This window comes from Hypanus sabinus, chromosome 6 (assembly GCF_030144855.1).
Source record: "Hypanus sabinus isolate sHypSab1 chromosome 6, sHypSab1.hap1, whole genome shotgun sequence".
Classification (NCBI taxonomy): Eukaryota; Metazoa; Chordata; class Chondrichthyes; order Myliobatiformes; family Dasyatidae; genus Hypanus; species Hypanus sabinus.
Window position 1 is genome coordinate 83489640 of NC_082711.1, and position 21772 is coordinate 83511411.

General features: G+C 40.6%; 1 protein-coding gene across 3 annotated transcripts in view; it reads right to left on the reverse strand.

The window, feature by feature from the left end:
- Nucleotides 1-21772, reverse strand: part of mtrr (5-methyltetrahydrofolate-homocysteine methyltransferase reductase) — a 100906-nt gene that overhangs the window by 20062 nt on the left and 59072 nt on the right. For all 3 annotated transcript variants that reach the window (XR_009512701.1, XM_059972533.1, XM_059972532.1), the window contains one exon: nucleotides 2230-2322. Coding sequence is in view for 2 of the 3 variants with exons in the window: in XM_059972533.1 (XP_059828516.1) it covers nucleotides 2230-2322 (93 nt within the window). In the remaining variant the exon portion in view is untranslated. The remainder of the gene's footprint in view (nucleotides 1-2229; nucleotides 2323-21772) is intronic.

Below are 21772 nucleotides of genomic sequence, written 5' to 3' on the forward strand. Positions count from 1 at the left end.
AGGTGTACAGGATGATGAGGGGCATTGATCATATGGATAGCCAGGGTCTTTTTCCCCAGGGCTGAAATGGCTAACATGAGGGGGCATAGTTTTAAGGTGCTTGGAAATAGGTACAAGGGGTATGTCAGGGATAAGTTTTTCACAGAGAGTGGTGGGTGTGTGGAATGCATTGCCAGCAACGGTGGTAGAGGCAGATACAATAGGATCTTTTAAGAGACTCTTCGATAGGTATATGGAGCTTAGAAAATTAGGGGATATGTGGTAGGGAAATTCCACGCAGCTTCCAGAGTAGGTTACGTGGTCAGCACAACATTGTGGGCCGAAGAGCCTATAATGTGCTGTAGATTCCCAAGTTTCTAAGGCTCCTGTTTTTCTAAGTATCCATGTGTCTTATTAAGGATTTTTAATCATTTCTAAAGTATTTTGCTCCATTATTAAAAACTAGCAGAGAGTGGTAATTCCAGCACCTTTTAATGGAAGTAAATTTCAGAACTTGAGTAACAGCTTGTTGCCACTGCAACATTAGACATCCTGCCCAAACCACCAAAGACCCCCATTAATTCAGACCATAACCAAAACAGCATCAGAAAATGGTGAACATACGTGGATTGATAGATAATTTATTAATAACTAGTTTAAAAGTGAAAACAAAAAGGGGCCAATGATAGGATTTTTACCATGACTACAGTACACTGATACGATGAGCACCAGTTACCCATTTTTACAGATACACGCTTTAAAAGGTTTAACGATATTCAATGCAGTTAAAAAGCATAAAACAGTGTCCGTGTTACAGATCAGAAGCTTTGCATAAACCTAGTTAAGTCTCCAGAGTTAATTCAATTTAAGGATATAACTGATGCTGTCCTACACACTAAGGAACTGTAATCTTGTGCATGCACAATACAGGGAAGAAATCGAGCTTACAACAATTAGGCTGCATTTTTAATGATAGGCTACCTATACTTCACGACCTACTTCGGCAAAGTCTCCAGCAAAGACTCTACGCCTCTTCAACTGCAGTGCTCCAAAAAAAGAAAGCTGAACAACATTAAATGATATAAACGTGATGGCCTTTTCCTAGGAGACAATTCAACTCGATTTGAAATAGCACCTCAGGAGCAGTGTTACTCAAGGCTCTGTCTCAGCCCGGGTTATATTTTTCCACTAATAATCATTAAGAGGACATTAGAAACACATCATCAACACATTTTTATTTTACCCTTTTATTTCAGTTGAGTCCAACTGCAGATGATATAGATTTTTCTATGTTAAAAATGGAAATGATTAATTACCATTATATAAGGTTTAAAACCAGTAAATAAATCTTGAAAAGTGAAAAAATAGCAATAGAAGTGTAATAGGTGCCAAATTAGAACTTCTACCAGGTGAAATTTTATTCAGCTGCTTGGGACAGATACATGAAGATGCATAGATGCTCAGTGTCTCTGTTGTCAGCTGCACAGAGATAGAGAACAATGCTCCTGTGCCAAGAGTAAATTGCCACGTTCATCATAGGGCATCAATAGGCCGAGACTTGTCAACGGAGGGATTTCAATTGAATCAGTATTTCCCATGGATGGATTACTCAAGAAAAACAGTGGGGCCCAGTCATGCTGGAATTCTCTTGTAATGAGTGGAAGGCAAGTAAACTCCAATTTTCAATGTCTCTGAATGTCACTTAAGAGATAGCTAAATCCATGAAGAGGGAGTTCTGTCCTCCAGGGGTGTTCCAGTACATATCTACAACCCAGACTTCTCCATGGACTCCAGTGTGCAGACAGCCAGCAAAACCAGCCCTTTGAATCTACCCCAAGGGAATGGGAGCTTGCGGAAATTATTGACAATTCTGGAAGGGTCTGATCCAGTACAATATAAACATACCTTCAGAAAATCAAATCCCAAATTTGGTGTGAATCCTTTACAGGATAAATATTAAGTTTGGTTAAATCTAACTCCTCAATCAGGAAGCTTATAAAGTGCTCCCTTACTAAATTCTTGAATGTGTTGTAGATTAAAATTCAGTCTAGCAGTTTAAAAAACTTCAATCAGAACTCTACAAGTTTTGAAAAGTTTACACAGAACTTCAGTTCCAATAACAGATGAAGGAAAAATATTTTGAAAATATCAGGAGATAAAGGTAGCAGATTGAACAGTGTTTCTCTGTGAATGGATCCTCAACCACAGAGAGGATAAATAATGCAAATAAAATTAGAACACTACAGTTACCGAAACAGATAGTCTCGATCACAATGCCGGCAGCCATAGAACAGCCAGGTTTCTCCATAAGTACACTCAGGATTCTCTTCTCTTTGTTTTTGTCTGAAACAAAAAAAAATGAATTAAGATCTACATTCACAGTTGCCTGGCAATTCGGCTGCAGTGCCCTGGCTCCAGATTGCATACTCACCTACATATTAATAGCTCAGTAGAAAACCAAATATTTGTTGCAGATTCTTGAATGCAATCAAAATCAATCTAATTTTCAGTGATATTTTCTTTCAGCCACAGGAAAATGTTCTACAAGAATTGCATTGCCTCATTTGAACTACCATTTCACTCCCCCTGGTGCATGCAAGATCAGCTGGCTGCTTGCCTATGGACATACTTGCAGCTGAACCTCGTGCTCTCAGTTGTCAGCAGTATGCAAGTACATTGGAGGAGCTATGCCTTTATCAGGAATGGGCAAACTCCTTAGCTACACATGCCAAGGCAAATAGAGAACTCCTCCTGCCTCCGGTAAGATAAACTAAGTCAATATAAAGAAGAAATATGGCTCTGAAGTACTTTTTAAAAACACTCACCAAGCAGTGAGGAGACCTGTCAGATAATTTTTTTTAAGAAATCATCATTCCATAATAAATAGCCAAACATATTGAAGTAATTAATTTCTACCTCAAAATTCTAAAATAAAAAATCTGATTTAAAGATTACTTTCATGTGCAACCTTCCACATCTTTTGAATTATTCTAATTGTCACAGCCTGTGATCTCAACCACACGAACTGCTACAGTCCTGCCTACATCCTCCCTGTAGGCCCTGAAGTACTGTCACCAATGTTCTCTCAATAACCCCCAGAGGCTCATCACTAACAACCTTTGACTTAGCTCCAGAGTCCTATCAACATCCTCTCACCATCAGCAGCAGCCATATCACCAACATCCATCACCAACTCCCACAATCCTTCCAGCTATATCCTCGGACAAATCCCACTTACATCCTTAATCACTTACATCTCCCATTCGAGAGGAACAGGGAGAGGCTCTCTGGCATAAACATGACAATAGGAATCAATGGGAGAGCATTTACCTGAAGCTGGAAAATACAGATGTTCATTCCAGAGAGCCATTAAGTGCCTAGAAAGAAGATAAAGTGTTCTTCTAACTTACATTGGACCTACAATGGCAGTGGAAGAAGTCACACACAGACAGAAGGAGTGGTAGAATGGCTCGGTTGTAAGAATTTAGTTGGTTTTTTGTAAGGTGACCAAGAGGATTGACAAGGGCGTGGCATTAGATGTTATCTACATGGACTTGAGCAAGACCTTTGACAAGGGTGAACCTGCTTGGATTGACCAGAAGATGAGATCACATGCAAGGAGATGGGGGTGGTAGTGGAATGATTGGTGGCCTGTGATCAGCAGAGTACTGCAGGGATCAGTGTGGGGCCCACTGTTCTTTGACATTAGTATTAATGATCTAGATAAGAATGCCACTGGTGTGGCTAGCAAGCTAATGGCACCAAAATTGGTGGTATAGTGGACAGTAAGGAAGGTGATATAAGATTACAATAGAGCCTAAATTAACTGGAGATGTGGGCCAAGGAATAGAAGATGGAATTTAACTGTCAAGTGTGAAGTGTTGCATTTTGGAAAATAAAACCAGCGTAGAACTTGCACAGTGAATGGCAGGGCCCTGTAGTGTTGTAGGACAAAGAGGCCTAGAGGTATGAGTAGATATTTTCCTGAAAGTGGCAAAACAGGTTGACAGGATGGTGAAGGCAGCTGGCATGCTTGCCTTTGTTTGCCAGTGCATGGAGTACGAGTTGGGATGCCATGTTCCAGCTGAACAAAGTGTTGGTGAGACCAGACTTGCAGCACTGGCTATAGCATAGAAATTGGAAAGAGTGAAAGGATTTACTGGAAGTTACCAGGACTTAGAGGGCTCGAGTTACAGGGAGATATGGGATAGGTTGGGGCTTTCTTCCCTGAAGCATAGAAGGATGAGGAATGACTTTACAGAGGCTTAGAAAATCGTGTGAGGTCCAGAGAAGGTGGATGGCCACAGTCATTTTCCCAAGGTACGGAAATCTAGAACTAGGGAGCACAGGTTTTAAGGTGAAGGGGAAGGATTTAAAGGCTGATGGGATTTCCCCAGGTTATCAAGGGAGGCAAGAGTCAAAATGCTGGAGCATTGCCCAGTATCCTTGTGTCCTCCTGCACAGGCAAGGTCCGGAGAACTGGCCAGTGGCTAATGTTGTACCTCTTCTTAAGGGGGGAACAAGGGAAAATCCTAGGAACTATAGACCAGTGAGTCTCACGTCAGTTGTGGGAAATTGCTGCAGAAAATTCTTAGGGATAGGATTTATGAGCATTTGGAAACCCATGGCCTAATTAGGAAGAGCCAGCACAACTTTGCGTGGGGCAAGTCGTATCTTACCAACTTCGAATGAGTTTTTTGACGAGATGACAAGAGAGTTAGATGAAGGTAGGGCAGCGGATGTTGTCTACATAGATTTTAGTAAGGTGTTTGACAAAATCCCTCAAGGGAGGCTGACCCAGAAGATTAGGATGCTTGGGGTAACACTGCGAATTGGCTGTCTGGATTCAGAACTGGCTTGCACAAAGTAGACAGAGGGTGGTGGTCAAAGGAATTTACTCCAGCTAGAGGCCTGGAGTTAGTAGGTGTTCCACACGGATCTGCTGTTTGTGGTGTCTATAAATGACCTGGATGAAAATGTCGAAAGGTGGGTTAGTAAGCTTGTGGATGATACCATGATTGGTGGAGTTGTGGATTATACAGAAGACTGGTAAAGAATAAAGAATACAGATCAGTTATAGATATGGACAGAGAAATGTCAGGTGGAGTCTAATCCAGGTAAGTGTGAGGTGTTGCACCTTGGTAGGTCAAATGTAAGAAGACAGTACAGTACACTGTTACGGACAAGAACCTTAACAGTGTTGCTGAGCAGAGAGATTTTGGCGTACAAGTTTATAGCTCCATGAAAGTGGCTACACAGGTTGACATATGGTTACAGTGGCTTATAGAATACTTGCTTTTATTAGTCGAGGCTTTGAGTTAAAAATCAAGAGGTTATATGGCAACTTTATAAAACTCTGCTTAGGCTACATCTGGAGTATTGCAGACAGTTCTGGTTGTTACACTTTAGGAAGGACGTTGAGGCTTTTGAAAGGGTGCAGAAGAGGTTTATCAGGAGGCTGCCTGGTTTAGAGGGGCTGGACAAACAGGTTGTTTTCTTTGGAGCGGTGGAGGCAGAGAGGAGATCTGATAGAGCCTTATAAGATTATGAGAGACATAGATGGAGTAGACAGGGGCTATCTGTTTCCCGTGGTAGATATGTCTAATATCAGAGGGCATGCATTGAAGGCAAGAAGGGGAAGGTTCAAAGGGGATGTGAGGGCCAAGTTATTTTACTCAGAGAGTGGTGGATGCCTGGAATGCACTACCTGGGGTGGTGGCAGAGGCAAATACATTAGAGGCTTTTAGGAGATATTTAGATAGGCACACGAATGTGAGGATGGAGGGATATGGACATGGCATAGGTAGGAGGAATTAGTTTCTGAGTTTTTTTTGCTGGTTCAGCACAACATTGTGGGCTGAAAGGCCTGTACCTGCACATATCTACATATAGATTGGGTGAACCAAATTGGTAAGGGTGCTGAGAAACAGGATTTCTTGGAATGTATGTGGGATGGTTTTCTGAACCAACATGTCGAGGAACCAACTAGAGAGCAGGCCATTCTAGATTGGGTATTGAGCAATGTGGAAGGGTTAGTTAGCAATCTTGTCGTGTGAGGCCCCTTGGGTAAGAGTAACCATAATATGGTGGAACTCTTCATTAAGATGGAGACTGACATAGTTAATTCAGAAACAAAGGTTCTGAACTTATAGAAGGGTAACTTTGAAGGTATGAGTCACGAATTAGCTAAGATAGACTTACAAATGATACTTAAAGGGTTGACGGTGGATATGCAATGGCAAGCATTTAAAGATCGCATGGATGAACTACAACAATTGTTCATCCCAGTTTGGCAATGGAATAAACCAGGGAAAGTAGTGCACCCGTGACTGACAAGGGAAATTAGGGATAGTATCAATTCCAAAGAAGAAACATATAAATTAGCAAAAAAAAAGTGGCACACCTGAGGACTGGGAGAAATTCAGAGACCAGCAAAGGAGGACAAAGGGCTTAATTAGGAAAGGGAAAAAAGATTATGAAAGAAAGCTGGCAGGGAACATAAAAACTGACTGTAAAAGCTTTTATAGATATGTGAAAAGAAAAAGATTGGTCAAGACAAATGTAGGTCCTTTACAGTCAGAAACAGGTGAATTGATCATAGGGAACAAAGACATGGCAGACCAATTGAATAACTACTTTGGTTCTGTCTTCACTAAGGAGGACATAAATAATCTTCCGGAAATAGTAAGGGACCGAGGGTCTAGTGAGATGGAGGAACTGAAGGAAATACATGTTAGTACAAGTGGTGTTAGGTAAATTGAAGGGATTAAAGGCAGATAAATCCCTGGGGCCAGATGGTCTGCATCCCAGAGAGCTTAAGGAAGTAGCCCAAGAAATAGTGGATGCATTAGTGATAATTTTTCAAAACTCCTTAGATTCTGGATTAGTTCCTGAGGATTGGAGGGTGGCTAATGTAACCCTACTTTTTAAAAAAGGAGGGAGAGAGAAACCGGGGAATTATAGACCGGTTAGTCTGACATCGGTGGTGGGGAAAATGCTAGAGTCAGTTATCAAAGATGTGATAACAGCACTTTTGGAAAGAGGTGAAATCATCGGACAAAGTCAGCATGGATTTGTGAAAGGAAAATCATGTCTGACAAATCTTATAGAATTTTTTGAAGATGTAACTAGTAGAGTGGATAGGAGAGAGCCAGTGGATGTGGTATACTTAGATTTTCAAAAGGCTTTTGACAAGGTCCCACACAGGAGATTAGTGTGCAAACTTAAAGCACACGGTATTGGGGGTATGGTATTGATATGGATAGAGAATTGGTTGGCAGACAGGAAGCAAAGAGTGGGAGTAAACGGGACCTTTTCAGAATGGCAGGCAGTGACTAGTGGGGTACCACAAGGCTCAATGCTGGGACCCCAGTTGTTTACAATATATATTAATGATTTAGACAAGGGAATTAAATGCAGCATCTCCAAGTTTGCGGATGACACGAAGCTGGGCGGCGGTGTTAGCTGTGAGGAGGGTGCTAAGAGGATGCAGGGTGACTTGGATAGGTTAGGTGAGTGGGCAAATTCATGGCAGATGCAATTTAATGTGGATAAATGTGAGGTTATCCACTTTGGTTGCAAGAACAGGAAAACAGATTATTATCTGAACGGTGGCCGATTAGGAAAAGGGGAGATGCAACGAGACCTGTGTGTCATTGTACACCAGTCATTGAAGGTGGGCATGCAGGTACAGCAGGCAGTGAAAAAGGCAAAAGGTATGTTGGCATTCATAGCAAAAGGATTTGAGTACAGGAGCAGGGAGGTTCTACTGCAGTTGTACAAGGCCTTGGTGAGACGGCACCTAGAGTAATGTATGCAGCTTTGGTCCCCTAATCTGAGGAAAGGCATTCTTGCCATAGAGGGAGTACAGAGAAGGTTCACCAGATTGATTCCTGGGATGGCAGGACTTTCATATGAAGAAAGACTGGATCGACTATGCTTATACTCACTGGAATTTAGAAGATTGAGGGGAGATCTTATTGAAACATATAAAATTCTAAAGGGATTGGACAGGCTCGATGCAGGAAGATTGTTTCCGATGTTGGGGAAGTCCAGAACGAGGGGTCACAGTTTAAGGATAAAGGGGAAGCCTTTTAGGACTGAGATGAGGAAAAACTTCTTCACACAGAGAGTGGTGAATCTGTGGGATTCTCTGTCACAGGAAACAGTTGAGGCTGGTTCATTGGCTATATTTAAGAGGAAGTTAGATATGGCCCTTGTGGCTAAAGGAATCAGGGGGTACGGAAAGAAAGCAGGTACAGGGTTTTGAGTTGGATGATCAGCCATGATCATACTGAATGGCAGTGCCGGCTCGAAGGGCCGAACGGCCTACTCCTGCACCTATTTTTAATGTTTCTATGTTTCTATGCACTGTACTGTTCTGTGCTCCAAGACCAGAAGGGCAAGGTTTCCACACAAGGAGATGAGTATATGAAACAAGTGGAAGTGGTAGGCATGGGTCCAATTACAACAGTTAAAAAAAGATTAGGACATGCACTCAGATAGGGGAGGCTGAGAGGGACATGCACCAAACAGGCAAAGAGGAAGAGCTCAAGTGGACAGCCTGCTCAGTACGGCTGAGTTGGACTGAATGCTTTGTTTACATGGTGTATGACTGCGGAAGCAAGTCACCTGGCATGACCGTTTGGTCAGTGCAAAGGGAAGAGACCTAATGGAGAGGTGCTGCATGGCAAGATACCCTGGAACAGGGAATGGTGAGTGGGGAATAGATCAGGGAGTCACGAATTGAGCAGTCCCTGCAAAACATGGAAAGTGAGGCAGTGAAAAAATACTGCCACTACAATTATTGCTAATTGAGTTCCCCAAAATCTCCAGCTTGTTAAAAAAAAAACACTACCTTTTCTTTCCATTAGTGTCAATAGTGAGAATGCTCATCGATCATCACATAAGGATTAAATCCATTCTCTACTCCTTGGATAAGCTCAAAACACAATGTTCAATTTTCGGCTAATAAATGACAAGTTACATTTGTATTGGGAGATTCCCATCTCTAACAAGTGGTAATTCAAGTACTTCACTGTTTCAATCAGAGATTTCACCAGACTCCTACACTGTCAATATCTTAAAGGATCACATTTACTGAACTCATAAATGAACCATGTCAACATTCTGGCTGCAGCTATCCATCAGAAGCTGACTATCTCCTGTAATGTTACCAGCCTCCCTTCTCAATGCAGTTCAACTAAAACCCACCAAAGATGTGCTAATTGTCAAGATAAATGGAGCATCAGTAACATAAAAATGTGAGCATTCATACCAAAATATTCATACCTATTTGTGACATTTACCAGGAACAAAGGACACGAAGCATCGCTGACGATCCCTACCACCCATCCCACAATCTCTTTGACCCACTATCATCAGGAAGGAGGCACAAGAGCATCAGGACTAGGACTGCCAGGCTACCGAATACCCTGCTACCATTGAAACCTCCTGACTAGAGCAGCGAGCTGTTTACTGTACACTGCAGGCATTTTGAATGATATTTTATTAACTTATTTATGATAATGTTTGTTTTATGTGTTGTGTGGGATATACTGTATGTTTTGTGGGTGCACCGTGGTCCAGAGGAATATTGTTTAGTTTAGATGTTTATATGACAATAAACTTGAACCTAAACCTAATCAAGCACAGAAAACATTCACTTTGTAAACTAGTGCACTGTGACTGTAATGTGTACCACCTGCTTACTACAGTAACTTATCAAAGCTGATTGGCAACACTTCCCATGTCTGCATTCTGCACATCCCACAGGACAAGGCATAGTAATGGCATCATCTCTACACTATTCTGCAAGACACCCAGCATCACTTTTGTTACCAAGTCAAAGTAAGACACAGCAGACATAAAATATCACAGAGACCACAACGGGTCAAGGAGGTGACTCCCCCTTTTCTTAAAAAGGTAGAGACAAGCATAATACTTACCTTGCCAGGCCAATGGAACCCATATCCAATATAAAAATGAAGACAACAGATTCAATAAGTACAAGGAACAAAACTGACTATTTTTAGGTTGAACTTGTAATTTTTCCCCTCAAAAAGATTTAACTTGATTATTGCATTAAATCCAACATTGTACAGATTCATACTGGACATTCCTGGCCACTCTGCCCTTTCAACTACCCATTCTGTTTGCTACTAATTGTGGGCTGGAATTTTCAGCCACTTTCTCATTGGTGCACATATACACAGCATGACAGAACAGAAGAGGTGAAATTGCAGTCACAGCACTTCAAAAGCAGGTAATAAATTAATCCAATTCCCCAATAATTTTCCCATGGGTCTACAAATTCCCCCTTTGAATATTCAAGTAATCTGTCATATTTTCTGCTTATTAAAACTGTCAGTGGATGAGTCATCAAGACAAACATTTAAAAGTTCAAAGTAAATTATCAAAGTACGTACATGTCACCATATACTAACCTAAGATTAGTTTTCTTGCAGACATTTACAGATTCTTGATTGATCAGGCGTTAGGGGATATGGGGAAAAAACAGGAGATTGGGGCTGAGTGGAAAGTGGATCAGCCATGACGAAATGGTAGAGCAGACTCGATGGGCCAAATGGCCTAATTCTGCTCCTTTATATTATGGTCTAAATACAAATACAGTGGTGCTAGAATCAATGAAAACCTACATACAACAAAGATGGACAAACAACCACTGTGCAAAAGACAACAATGTGTAAATACAAAATAATAATAATAAGTAATAAACAGAGATCACAAGTTGTAGAGTCCTTAAAAGTGAGTCCATAATTCATGGAATTGGTTCAGTGCTGGGGTGAGTGAAGTTTCCCTGCTGATTCAAGAGCCTAATGGTTGAAGGGTAAGAACTGTTCCTGAACCTGGATCTCCTGTACCTCCTTTCTGAGGGCAGCAGTGAGAACAGATCATGGCCTGGATGGTGGGGGTCCTTGATGATGGATGCTGCTTTCCTGCAACAGCATTTACGTAGATGTGCTCAATAGTGGGGAGGCCCTTACATACCAGGTTGTGATACAACCAGTCAATATAGTCTGCACCATACATATACAGTGGTGCTAGGAAGTTAGTGAATCCTGTAGAATTTTCTCTATTTCTGAATAAGTATGACCTAAAATATGATCAGATCTTCACGCAAGTCCTAAAACTTGATAAAAGAAACCAATTAAGTAACACTAAAACATTATACTTGTTCATTTACTTATTGAGAAAAATTATTATTACGTGTATTTGTTGGAAAAAAGTATGTAAACCTCTGGGACAATGCCTTCTACAAAAGCTATTTGGAGTCACGTGTTCCAATCAATGAGGTAAGATTAGAGGTGTGGGTTATAGAGATGCCCTGCCCCATAAATGACACACAAAGTCTGGTTACTGACAGAGTCTGTTCTTCTCTAGAAAGATCTGTTTATGTGCACCATGCCTCAGTCAAAAATACTTTGAGGACCTTAGGAGATTTGTAGAGTTGCATGAAGCTGGAAAAGGCTACAAAAGCATCTGAAGACCCCAGTGTTCATCAGTCCACAGTGAGAGAAATTGTCTAAAAATGGAGGAAACTCAGTACTGTTGCTAGTCTCCCTGGGAGTGGGCATCCTGCAAAGATCACAACAAGAGAACAACTTGCAATGCTGAAGGAGATGTAAAAGAACCCAAGGGTAACAGCAAAAGACCTGCAGAAATCTCTGGAACTTGCTCTGGTCTCTGTTTCTGTGTCAATTATAAGATAAACACTGAACAAGAATGGTGTTCATGGAAAGACACTATGGAGGAAGCCACTGCTCTCCAGAAAAAAAATGCTACACATTTCATGTTTGCAAAAGAGCACCTGGATGTTCTACAATGTTCTATGCACAGATGAGACAAAAATTCAACATTTTAGCAAAAATGCACAGCGCTATGTTTGAAGGAAAAAGGGCTCTGCAGACCAACAACAAAACCTCAGCCCAACTGTGAAGCATGGTGGAAGGAGCATCATGGTTTGGGGCTGCTTTGCTGCCTTAGAGCCTGGACAGCTTGCAATCACTGACTGAGGGAACAATGAATTCAAATTATTGTATCAAGACATTTTAAAGGAGAATGTCAGGGTAGTGGTCTGTCACCTGAAGTTTAATAGAAGTTGGATAATGCAACAAGACAATGAATGATCTGAAAGACAAGAGTAAATCAAAAACAGAATGTTTTAAAAAGAGGAAGATTTGTGTTTTGGAATAGCCAAGTCAAAGTCCTGACCTTAATCCTATAGAAACATTGTGGAAGGACCTGAAGTAAGCAGTTCAGGTAAGAAAGCCCGCCAACATCCCAGAGTTGAAGAAGTTTTGTAAAGAGGAATGGCCTAAAATTCCTCCAAGCTCATGTGCAGGAGTGATCAACAGTTACCAGAAATGTCTGGTTGAAGTTATTGCTGCACAAGGGGTCACACCAGTCACTGAAAGCAAAGGTTCACATACTTCTCCCAGCAAATACATGTAATATTGGATTATTTTTCTCTATGAATAAATGAACAAGTATACTGTTTTGTATTATTTATTTAATTGGATTCTCTTCTCTGGTTTGAGGACTTATGTGAAGATCTGATCACATTTTAGGTCATATTTATGCAGAAATAGAAAAAATTCTGTAGAGTTCACAGACTTTCTAGCACCACTGCATAGAAGTTTGTCGAAGTCTTAGATGACATGCAGACTCTGTGCAAAGTTCTAGAAAGTAGAGGAGCTGCCATGCTTTCTTTGTAATGGTACTTACAGTACATGCTGGACCCAGGACAGATCCTCTGAAATTATAACGCCAAGGATTTTAAAGTTGTTGACCCTTTTCCATTTCTGATCCCCTGGTGAGGACTGCCTCACGAACATCTGGTTCCTCCTCCTGTCATCAATAATCAGCTCCTTGGGTTTGCTGACATTGAGTGAGAGGCTGCTGCTGTGGCACCACTCAGCCAGATTTCCAATCGCTATCCTTTTCGCTGATTCATCTCCACCTTCAATTCAGCCAATAATAGTGGTGTCATCAGCAAACTAAATGTGGCATTGGAGCTAAACTTAGCCCCCTGTCCTCCCTGCTTTATACTAATGACTGTGAGGCAAAGCACACAGCCCGGTGGTGCACCTTGCTGATGGTGAAATGATGAGAGTAAAGGAGCTGACCTTTTGCGGATATCAACCAACACTGACAGTTCACTTCATTTCAAGTTACTGAGACAGTGGGCAAGGGATATTTAGGGCAAAGAATGTAGGGCAAGACCAAAAATGTCATAGAAAAAGCCATTGATAGAGATATTTAATTGATAAGATTAATAAGAATATTCAGAGAGAGATCACAAGGAAAAGCTGCATCAGTTTGTGCCTATGGCGAGAGAGAAAGCCCGAGCCAACATTACACATGGTTAACTGATTTGGAGCAAATCATAACCATATGTAAATCTCATTTGCATAGCCATATGTAAATTACATCACCACACCTTCCAATTCTGATTATGAACTCAATCCAAAGGTATATTCTGTTCCATGTAAATATCGGGACTGGGTTCCTAGGTCCCTGGGGTTTCTCAGAACTGGGCCCCTTATCCAAGAAAGGACGTGCTATCATTGGTGAGGGTCCAGAGGATGTTCACAAGAATGATCCGGGGAATAAAAGGGCTAGCATATGAGAAATATTTAATGGCTCTAAGCCTGTATCCACTGGAGTATAGAATAATATGAGGCTGTGGGTGGTGTGGGGGGGGGGGGGGGGGGGGAATCTCACTGAAACCAGTCAAATATTGAAGCGTCTAGGTGGAGTGAGTGGGGAGAAGATACTTCCTGCATTGAGGAAAGTCTAGGACCAGAGGGCACAGCCCCAGAATAGAGCATGCCCCTTTAGAACAGAGATGAGGAATTTCTTTCGCCAGAGGGTGGTGAATCTGTGGAATTGATTGCCACAGAAGTTTCTGGAGGCTAGGTCATTTGGTATACTTAAAGCTGAGATTTTTTATAGGTTGTTAAATAGTAAGGGTGTCAAAGGTTAGGGGAAGGGAGGGGGAGAGGGATGGGGAGAGAGAACAAATCGAAGATGATGAAAGGTCAGAGCAGATTTGATGGGCCAAATGGCCTAATTCTACTCCTATGTCATATATTCTTTATAATCTAATTAAAAATTAATCACTCGGACAAGGATGCATACAACACTGAAATGGAAGAGTTTTTCTTTATTTTCTCTAAATTCTATAACTTTTGTACATAATACAGTCTGGGAAAAGTAACTGGAGAGGGAGATTCAGGAATTTCTCCAACAACATTTGGCAACAATCAATCCGGGGCATGATAACAATCTGATCATTGGATCTACAGGCCTGTTCAAATAAGAAACAGATCGATTATTTTTTAAAGATCAGAAAATGGAGACTACATGGAGCAGGCACAGAAGGGGAGTCGAAGTCTGGGCAGAACTGCCACAATGTTACTGAAAGATTTACATTACTTATGTACTTGTGACCCATTTCTTCAGCACACACCGAAGGCTATTCAACCACTGAGTGGCAGCAAGATTGCTACCCAATCAAAGATTTCTAAACAGCAGAGAGCAAGAAAGATGCAAGGTATAGCTCCTTAATCTTATAGTGCTTGTTGAACTTTAAAGAAATCCACTGGTTTCATTTCAAAGCATGGCCATATTTGCGAGAAATTAATAATACAATCCAAGTAGAGGCCATGCTACTAATAATTTAGCTTTTCTCCCAGTGACCACATTACTTGATTCTCATAATAGTAGGATATTTCCTTCCCTATTGCAAACAGAAAGATTGGCTGACCTTTGCCTAAGGGTGATGTTCAAATACCTTCTCTTTATTAATTGGGAAATAATTTCAAAGTCTATCTTGCCAAGATCGCTAAATCTTTGCACAGATTGAATACCTCAGTGGAGCCAAACATGCCCCCGATCACAACTTCAAATAACTGTATGCACCATCGAGCTCAGAAAGTAAATATTATTCCTTAGCTTGTGTATTGTGAGCAATTCTGTGTCCCTTATCCAAGAAAGGATGTGTTGGCTTCAGAGGAGGTTCATGAGAGAATGTTCCCAGGAATGAAAGGGTTCGTGCCTGAGGAGTATTTTAATGGCTCTAGCCTGTACTTGCTGGAGTTTCAAAGAATGAGGGGGAAATCTCATTGAAAGCTATTAAATATTGAAAGAGCAGGATAGAGTGGATGTGAAGAGGATGTTTCCTATAGTGGGGAAGTCCAAGACCAGAGGACACAGCCTCAGAATAGAAGGACATCTGATCAGAACATAAAGAATGAATATTTTTTAGACAAAGGGTGATGAATCAATGGAACATATTGCCACATACTTAAAGCAAGGTTGATAGGTTCATGATTAGGTAAGGTTGTGAAGAGAAGGCAGGAGAATGGATTAAGAGGGATAAGAAATCAGCCATAGTGGAATGGCAGAACAGACTCGATGGGCCAATTGGCCTAATTCTACTCCTATGTCTTATTCAGGTTGCAGAGAGAAAAATGCAAAAGATTATACACCAGATCATACTCGAACCAGCTCACTTCCAGCTCCTTCTGCTACAAAATATTCATGTAACGGAGCAGGACCCTCGGTCTCTGTTGGTGGATTCAAGACTATCCTAAAGGACGTGTGATAGCTTGTAGTTGATAAAGGGCATTGACCATCTATTAAATATGATCAGAGACCCTTTAAAAAGTTCAAAAATATTTGTAAAATTTAAAAGTTGAAACTAACTCAGTGTCTTTCTAGTGGCTCTGTACTGGATCAGTGAGCTGCAAGAGTATTTGGAAACAGCAACAATGAGGATTTTGCTATATAGCTTACAAAACAGTAGAGAAACTGGCCCTTTGGCCCACAAAGTTGAGCAAAACTAATTAAATTAGTGATTAAATGTCTAACTAAACTAATCCCTTCTGCCTACACAATGACATCCTTCCATTCCCTGATCATTCATGTGCCCATCTATGAGCTTCGTGAATGCTTCTAATCACATTTGCCTGCTCCACCAACCCTGGCAGCATATTCCAGGCACCCATCACACTATTTAAAAAACCTGCTCCACACATCTCCTTTGACCCTACCACTCTCACATTAGATGCATGTCCTCTGGTATTTAGACATTTTAACCATGGAAAGGAGATTCTGGCTGTCTACTCTATCAAGGTCTCTCAACCTTTTAAACCCCCATCAGCCTCTGTCATTCCAGAGAAAACAACCCAAGTTTGTTCAACCTTTCCTTGTAGCACATCCTCAAATCCAGGCAGCATCCTGGTGAAACTCTTCTGCAAACCTCTCCATAGCCTTAGCAGTCTTTCAAAAACATGGCAACCAAAACTGAAAGCAATATTCCAGATATGGCCTACCTCAAACTTTATAAAACGGAAAAATAGTCTCCCAACTCTTGAACTTACTTTCTTGACCAATAACGACGAGCATGCCATAAGCGTTCTTTACCATCCTACCAACCTGTGTAGCCACTTTCAGTGACCTCAGACTTGCATCCCAAGATCCCTCTGTACATCAACACTTAAGTGTACTGTCACTAACAGTGTAATGCCTTTTTACATCTGCTCTCCAAAGCACAACACTTCACACTGGGCCTGGTTAAACTCCATCTGCCATTTCTTTTTCCATATCTGCAAGTAATATGTATCCCCCGCATCAGTTACCACTCTTCCACACTACTATGATATTGCAGCCTTAATGCTCTCTCCTGGCCTTCCTAATTCCCTTTGAGTTCTTTTCTACCATCTTTATAATCCCCAGGAGCTCCCTTTGATTTTAGGTTCTGAAACCCTACATGTGTTTCCTTTCTCTTCTTGATTAAATTCACCATATTTCTCAACAGCCAAGGTTTCCTCAACTTGCCATCATTGTCCTTCTTTCTTACAGGAATATACCAATCTTCTACTCTGTGTACTTGGTCTTTAAATATCTTCCACATGTCACAGGCAGGATTGCCCAAAAACAGCTGTTTCCAATTAACTCTCCCTCATTCCTGAAATCAATCAAACCTGACAGAAGAGAAAGAGGAAAGTATTTCCAGGCAAATGCAGGGTAGACTAAATTATAGTCTTGGGCTTGGATAGCTCTCACAGCCTTGGGATATCCTGTAGCATTTTATAGTGAATGGAAAACCTTTGACGCAGAATTATTTGTATTTCAGAAGATATAGAAGCAAGTTTCCACAAAAAGCAACCCAAATTAGGTGTTATTTTCGTAATTTTGATCGTGGATTAAAGAGATACCTTATGTCCTTCATTAAAATTGTACATGGGATCTTTTATATCCACAAAATCAGAAAACCACCTCTTTTGTTGCTTTATTTGGTGCTTTGTTCTATCAAGACTTAAACTCAACCTTCTAACTCAGATGAGAAGACAACCACTTGAGCCACAGCTGAAGGACTGAATTGGGGAAACCTTGCTAGTAAGTGACAGGCTAGACCACAGGCTGAGAAACATCTCAGAACATGCAGACTATCTCAGTGCAGAAAAAACCCTGCACTCCAATAACTAAGCATGCCTCAACCAGTCATTACCTATATTGGCAGAATTCAAAGGCTGGATAAAATCAGTTAGCTAAAAATATCTTGCACAAAATGTCCTGTACTGCGATTTCTGATATGTTATTTTTAAATGAAGAACCTAACAGCATCTTATTGAAGTCCTAATAGTGTATCTGTGCATAAATACTACCCCAGGAGAAAATATATCAGTGCACACAAACAAGTAAGTAGCTTTATGGTTAAAAAATATTTCATTGAAAAAAATGACAATGAATGTGAAAAGTTATCCATTGATAAGTACCAGTCAGCAGGGCCACAACATTAAAAGAACAGATGCAGGGTTCTGACCTGAAACACCAACTATTCCTAGACCCGGCCACAATTTGTCTTGCTCCAGGTAATAGCAACAGCAGTCCTTAGTGTGTTTCCATTGAAGGAGATGAATTAATTATTTGTGATGTACAACTCCAGAATACCAAAATGAAAAGGAAAACAAGTTTTGATGTAGAACTACCTGATTTGTGTTTAATAGTTTTTGAATGACGCCTTGCAATGGTCATGCACTAGTTAAGTATTTTTGTGGCAGGTCACCCAAGTTAACTAATGCAACAAATTTGTTTAATACACACATACTGATAAACAATCTTTGAAATGTTAACTGTTTTTCTTTCCAAAGAGGCTGCATGATCCATCAAATATTTACAGTATTTTTTGTTTTAATTTCAGATTTCTAGCATGTGCAGTTTTTTTATTTTCAATGTTCTGATGTGAAGTAAAATGCAGCTTTCAGCAGATAATTAGCTTCATTTGCACTAAAGTTCAGGTAAAATTTTAAAATCTAATGTTGAACAGGTTTCTCTCAGCATTACCTTCCCAAAAAAATTGTTATACGTACCTCCACAAATATATTGCCCTACAATGAAATTCTGAAAGCTGAGACAAAACTACTGATCAACTATGGATTGCAATGAAATACAAGGCTTTGTAATGCTTAAATTCATAGCATCCTGAACCAAACCAGTTGTTTCCTATACTGGCAAATCTCAAATTCTCAAAACCCATTAAGTCAAAAACATCTTGCAGAAAATGTTAGACGGGCCCATTATTAGAAGCAGGACAGAGAAACCAGACTAATGTCTGTGGCACCAAGAAGCCATACAAAACCGTTCAGTGTTTATTTCTCCCCCTTAGCAACAGCCACTTCATTTGGAAAATCTCACTTTTAACATCAACTAGTGTTGAATGTTTTCCAAAGAGAGGCATACTGCTGTTGGTTCAGAACTGACATGGCTGAACTACCAGACTGCGATGTGCCCACTTCCTGACACTGATGATTTATGGCTGCTATAACTCTGATAACAAGTGAACCCTTGTGTCTTCAGAGTTCTTAATGACTCCAATTTCATCACAAATTCTCAAACCTAGACCTTCAGAATACTGGGAATCCATAAAGCAAGGTGCTCATTCTGGGGGAAAAAAAAACAGATTTTTGGGAAATTCAAGGATTGGATTTACTCCATTTAATGGAAATAAATTGGGCCAGAAATGATAGAATGTAGAGACTGATTTTGTTTGCCAAATAGCTGACAATTGTTAGAATTGTTCACTTTAGGCCTACTTTGGTATTAATTGAAGGAGATTGAGCTTATTTGCTCCACTACTGTGAATTCCTTCCTTCAGCTCAGTCTTTCAAGCCTCTTGGAAGTCAGTCTCCTCATACTCCCTGCTGTTGCTACCTTAAGTGTCTTCATTAGATAATTCAACATCTGATTCAGACCTACTTACATGATCCATATGCAATCTCCCAGTCCAAATGTTCTACCACGCCCAGTTACTTGTCTGAAATATACTCCTAACATTTAATTTTACATCCATCTCCCTGATGCTGTTCAATTCCACAACCGTCAGGTCCTTTCTTCCCTAACCTGACCTCAAACCTCCCCACTCCAGGAATCTACAGCTCATCACACATCCACAGTTAAACCTCTGATTGTGAGTTAGTGAATGCAAGATCACCGAGAACGCTTATGTTGTTGGGAAACTCGCACAGAATCAGCATGAGACTCCAGCACCTCCACTACTGTTCCTTTGTCATGGAAAGTTTTCCAGGATAAGGCTTTACAAGATAGTTTTCATCTTTGAATGAATATATACACACATCTGCAGCTATTAATAAAGCAAACTATTAATATATAGAAATTACAATGATGTTTGGGTTGAACACAGAACATCCATGTCACTCCCAAGAATTACTTCATGAAAACTTCAGATCTTCCATATTTAGACAAAGGCTTCCCATTTGATACGAGTGCTTTCAACATTAAGCATGATTGTCCCCATCATCCATTCGTTCTCTTCAGACAGAATATTAAGATAGCTGGGCTTTGAACCATTGTTCATTATTCTATTGAAACAAAATATTAACAATGAAATCCAAACACAAAATTTTGTTTGCTCATAAAGAACTAGAGAAATAAAACTTCCAATATGTACCTCAATCTTTACCTTCCTTATTCCCCCTTACCCACCCCCCCCCCACCACTTTTCATGGTTAGGAGTATCAAAAAAAAAAATCCCTCAAAGTATTTCAAAAATAAAATTCAAAACAATCGTTCGTGCTAGGAAAGTAAACAATTTTAATTGAGGCCATTGGTGACCACATACCATATTATTATGTTCTTATGAAGGCTTATCATTACCTGTTTTTGCAGTGGTGTAAATGTTGGAAATCATAAGCGATTTGGGCAAAAGTTGTTTTTTTTTAACTAGATGCAGAATTCATTGTATCAAACAAAACTAGTTTGCACGTGAGGCATTCAACCAAAGTGAAAGACTGTTTTATCATGACTCACGGTTTTAAATGCAATCATGTAACAGTATCTTTGGCTGTTACTATATTATTCCCAGAACACCTGGAAGCAGTTTAAAAGTTCTATTTAAATCACTCATAAAAAATATTGAATGCATCAGGTTGTCCTCTCACTGCTCAAAGTATCTATAGACAACACCTCTATCATTCACTCCATCGCTCAGATTCTCTTTCGGCCTCACTTTAAATTCTTCCCATCAACATGTCTCCAATGGTGCCTTATTCCTACATCTGTGCATTTAGTGCCAAGCACCTAAGATGTATGAGCAGAACTAGGCCATTCGGCCCATTGAGTCTGCACTGCAATTCCATTGTGGCTGATCTATCATTCTTCTCTGTTTCTCCCCATAACCTTACACACCTTACTAATAAAAACCTATCAATCTCCACTTTAAATATATCCCTTGTCTTGGCCTCCACAGCCGTCTGTGGCAATGAATTCCACAGATTCACCACTCTTCGCCTGAAGAAATTCCTCCTCGTCTCTGTTCTAAGTGGACATCCTTCTATTCTGAGACAGGGTCCTCTGGTCCTAGACTCCTGCACTCTAGGGAACATCATTTCCAAATCCACTCCATCTAGGCCTTTCAGCATTTGATAGGTTTCAATGAGATCCCCCTATCCCCTCCCCATTCTTCTAAACTCCAGTGAGTATAGCCCAAAGTCATCAAATGCTCCTCTGAACTCCAACATCAGCACATCCTTTCTTAGATAAGGGGCCCAAGACTGCTCACACTCCGAGTGCAGTTTGACCAACGCCCTATGAAGCCTGAACATTGCTTTTACAGTATATACTAGTCGTCTTGAAATGAATGCTAATGTTGCATTTGTCTTCCTTACCATCTCCTCAACCTGCAAGTTAACTTTTAGAAAATTCTGCACAAAAACTCCCAGGCCCCTTTGCACCTCTGACTCCTGAGTTTTCTCCCCATTTAGAATGTAGTCTATGCCTTTATTCCTTCAATCAAAGTGCATGACCATAAACTTCCATACACGATATTCCATCTAACCCTCCCCACTTATCTTTGTATCATTCACAAACCTGGCCACAAAGCCACCAATACCATCATCCCAAATCATTGTCATATAAAGTGAAAAGCAGTAATCCCCTCATTGACCCCTGCGGAACACTAGTCACTGGCAGCCAACCAGAATAGGCCCTTCTTTATTCCCACTCTTTGCCTCCTACAAGTCAGCCAATCACTGTGTTAAATATTTTTTATTCTTTTTTTCTACAAACAAAAAAAATACAGCACATCCACAAAAACCATGACCATAACAAAATCAAATTAAATATTGAGCAGCAAGAGGGAGAATAATATAAAGGCAAAAGTAAACATACACAGCGGAGGTGCATCGCACCAAGAAAACCTCAGTCCTCACCCCGTAAGAAAGTCGAATACAGGGCCCCATATCCT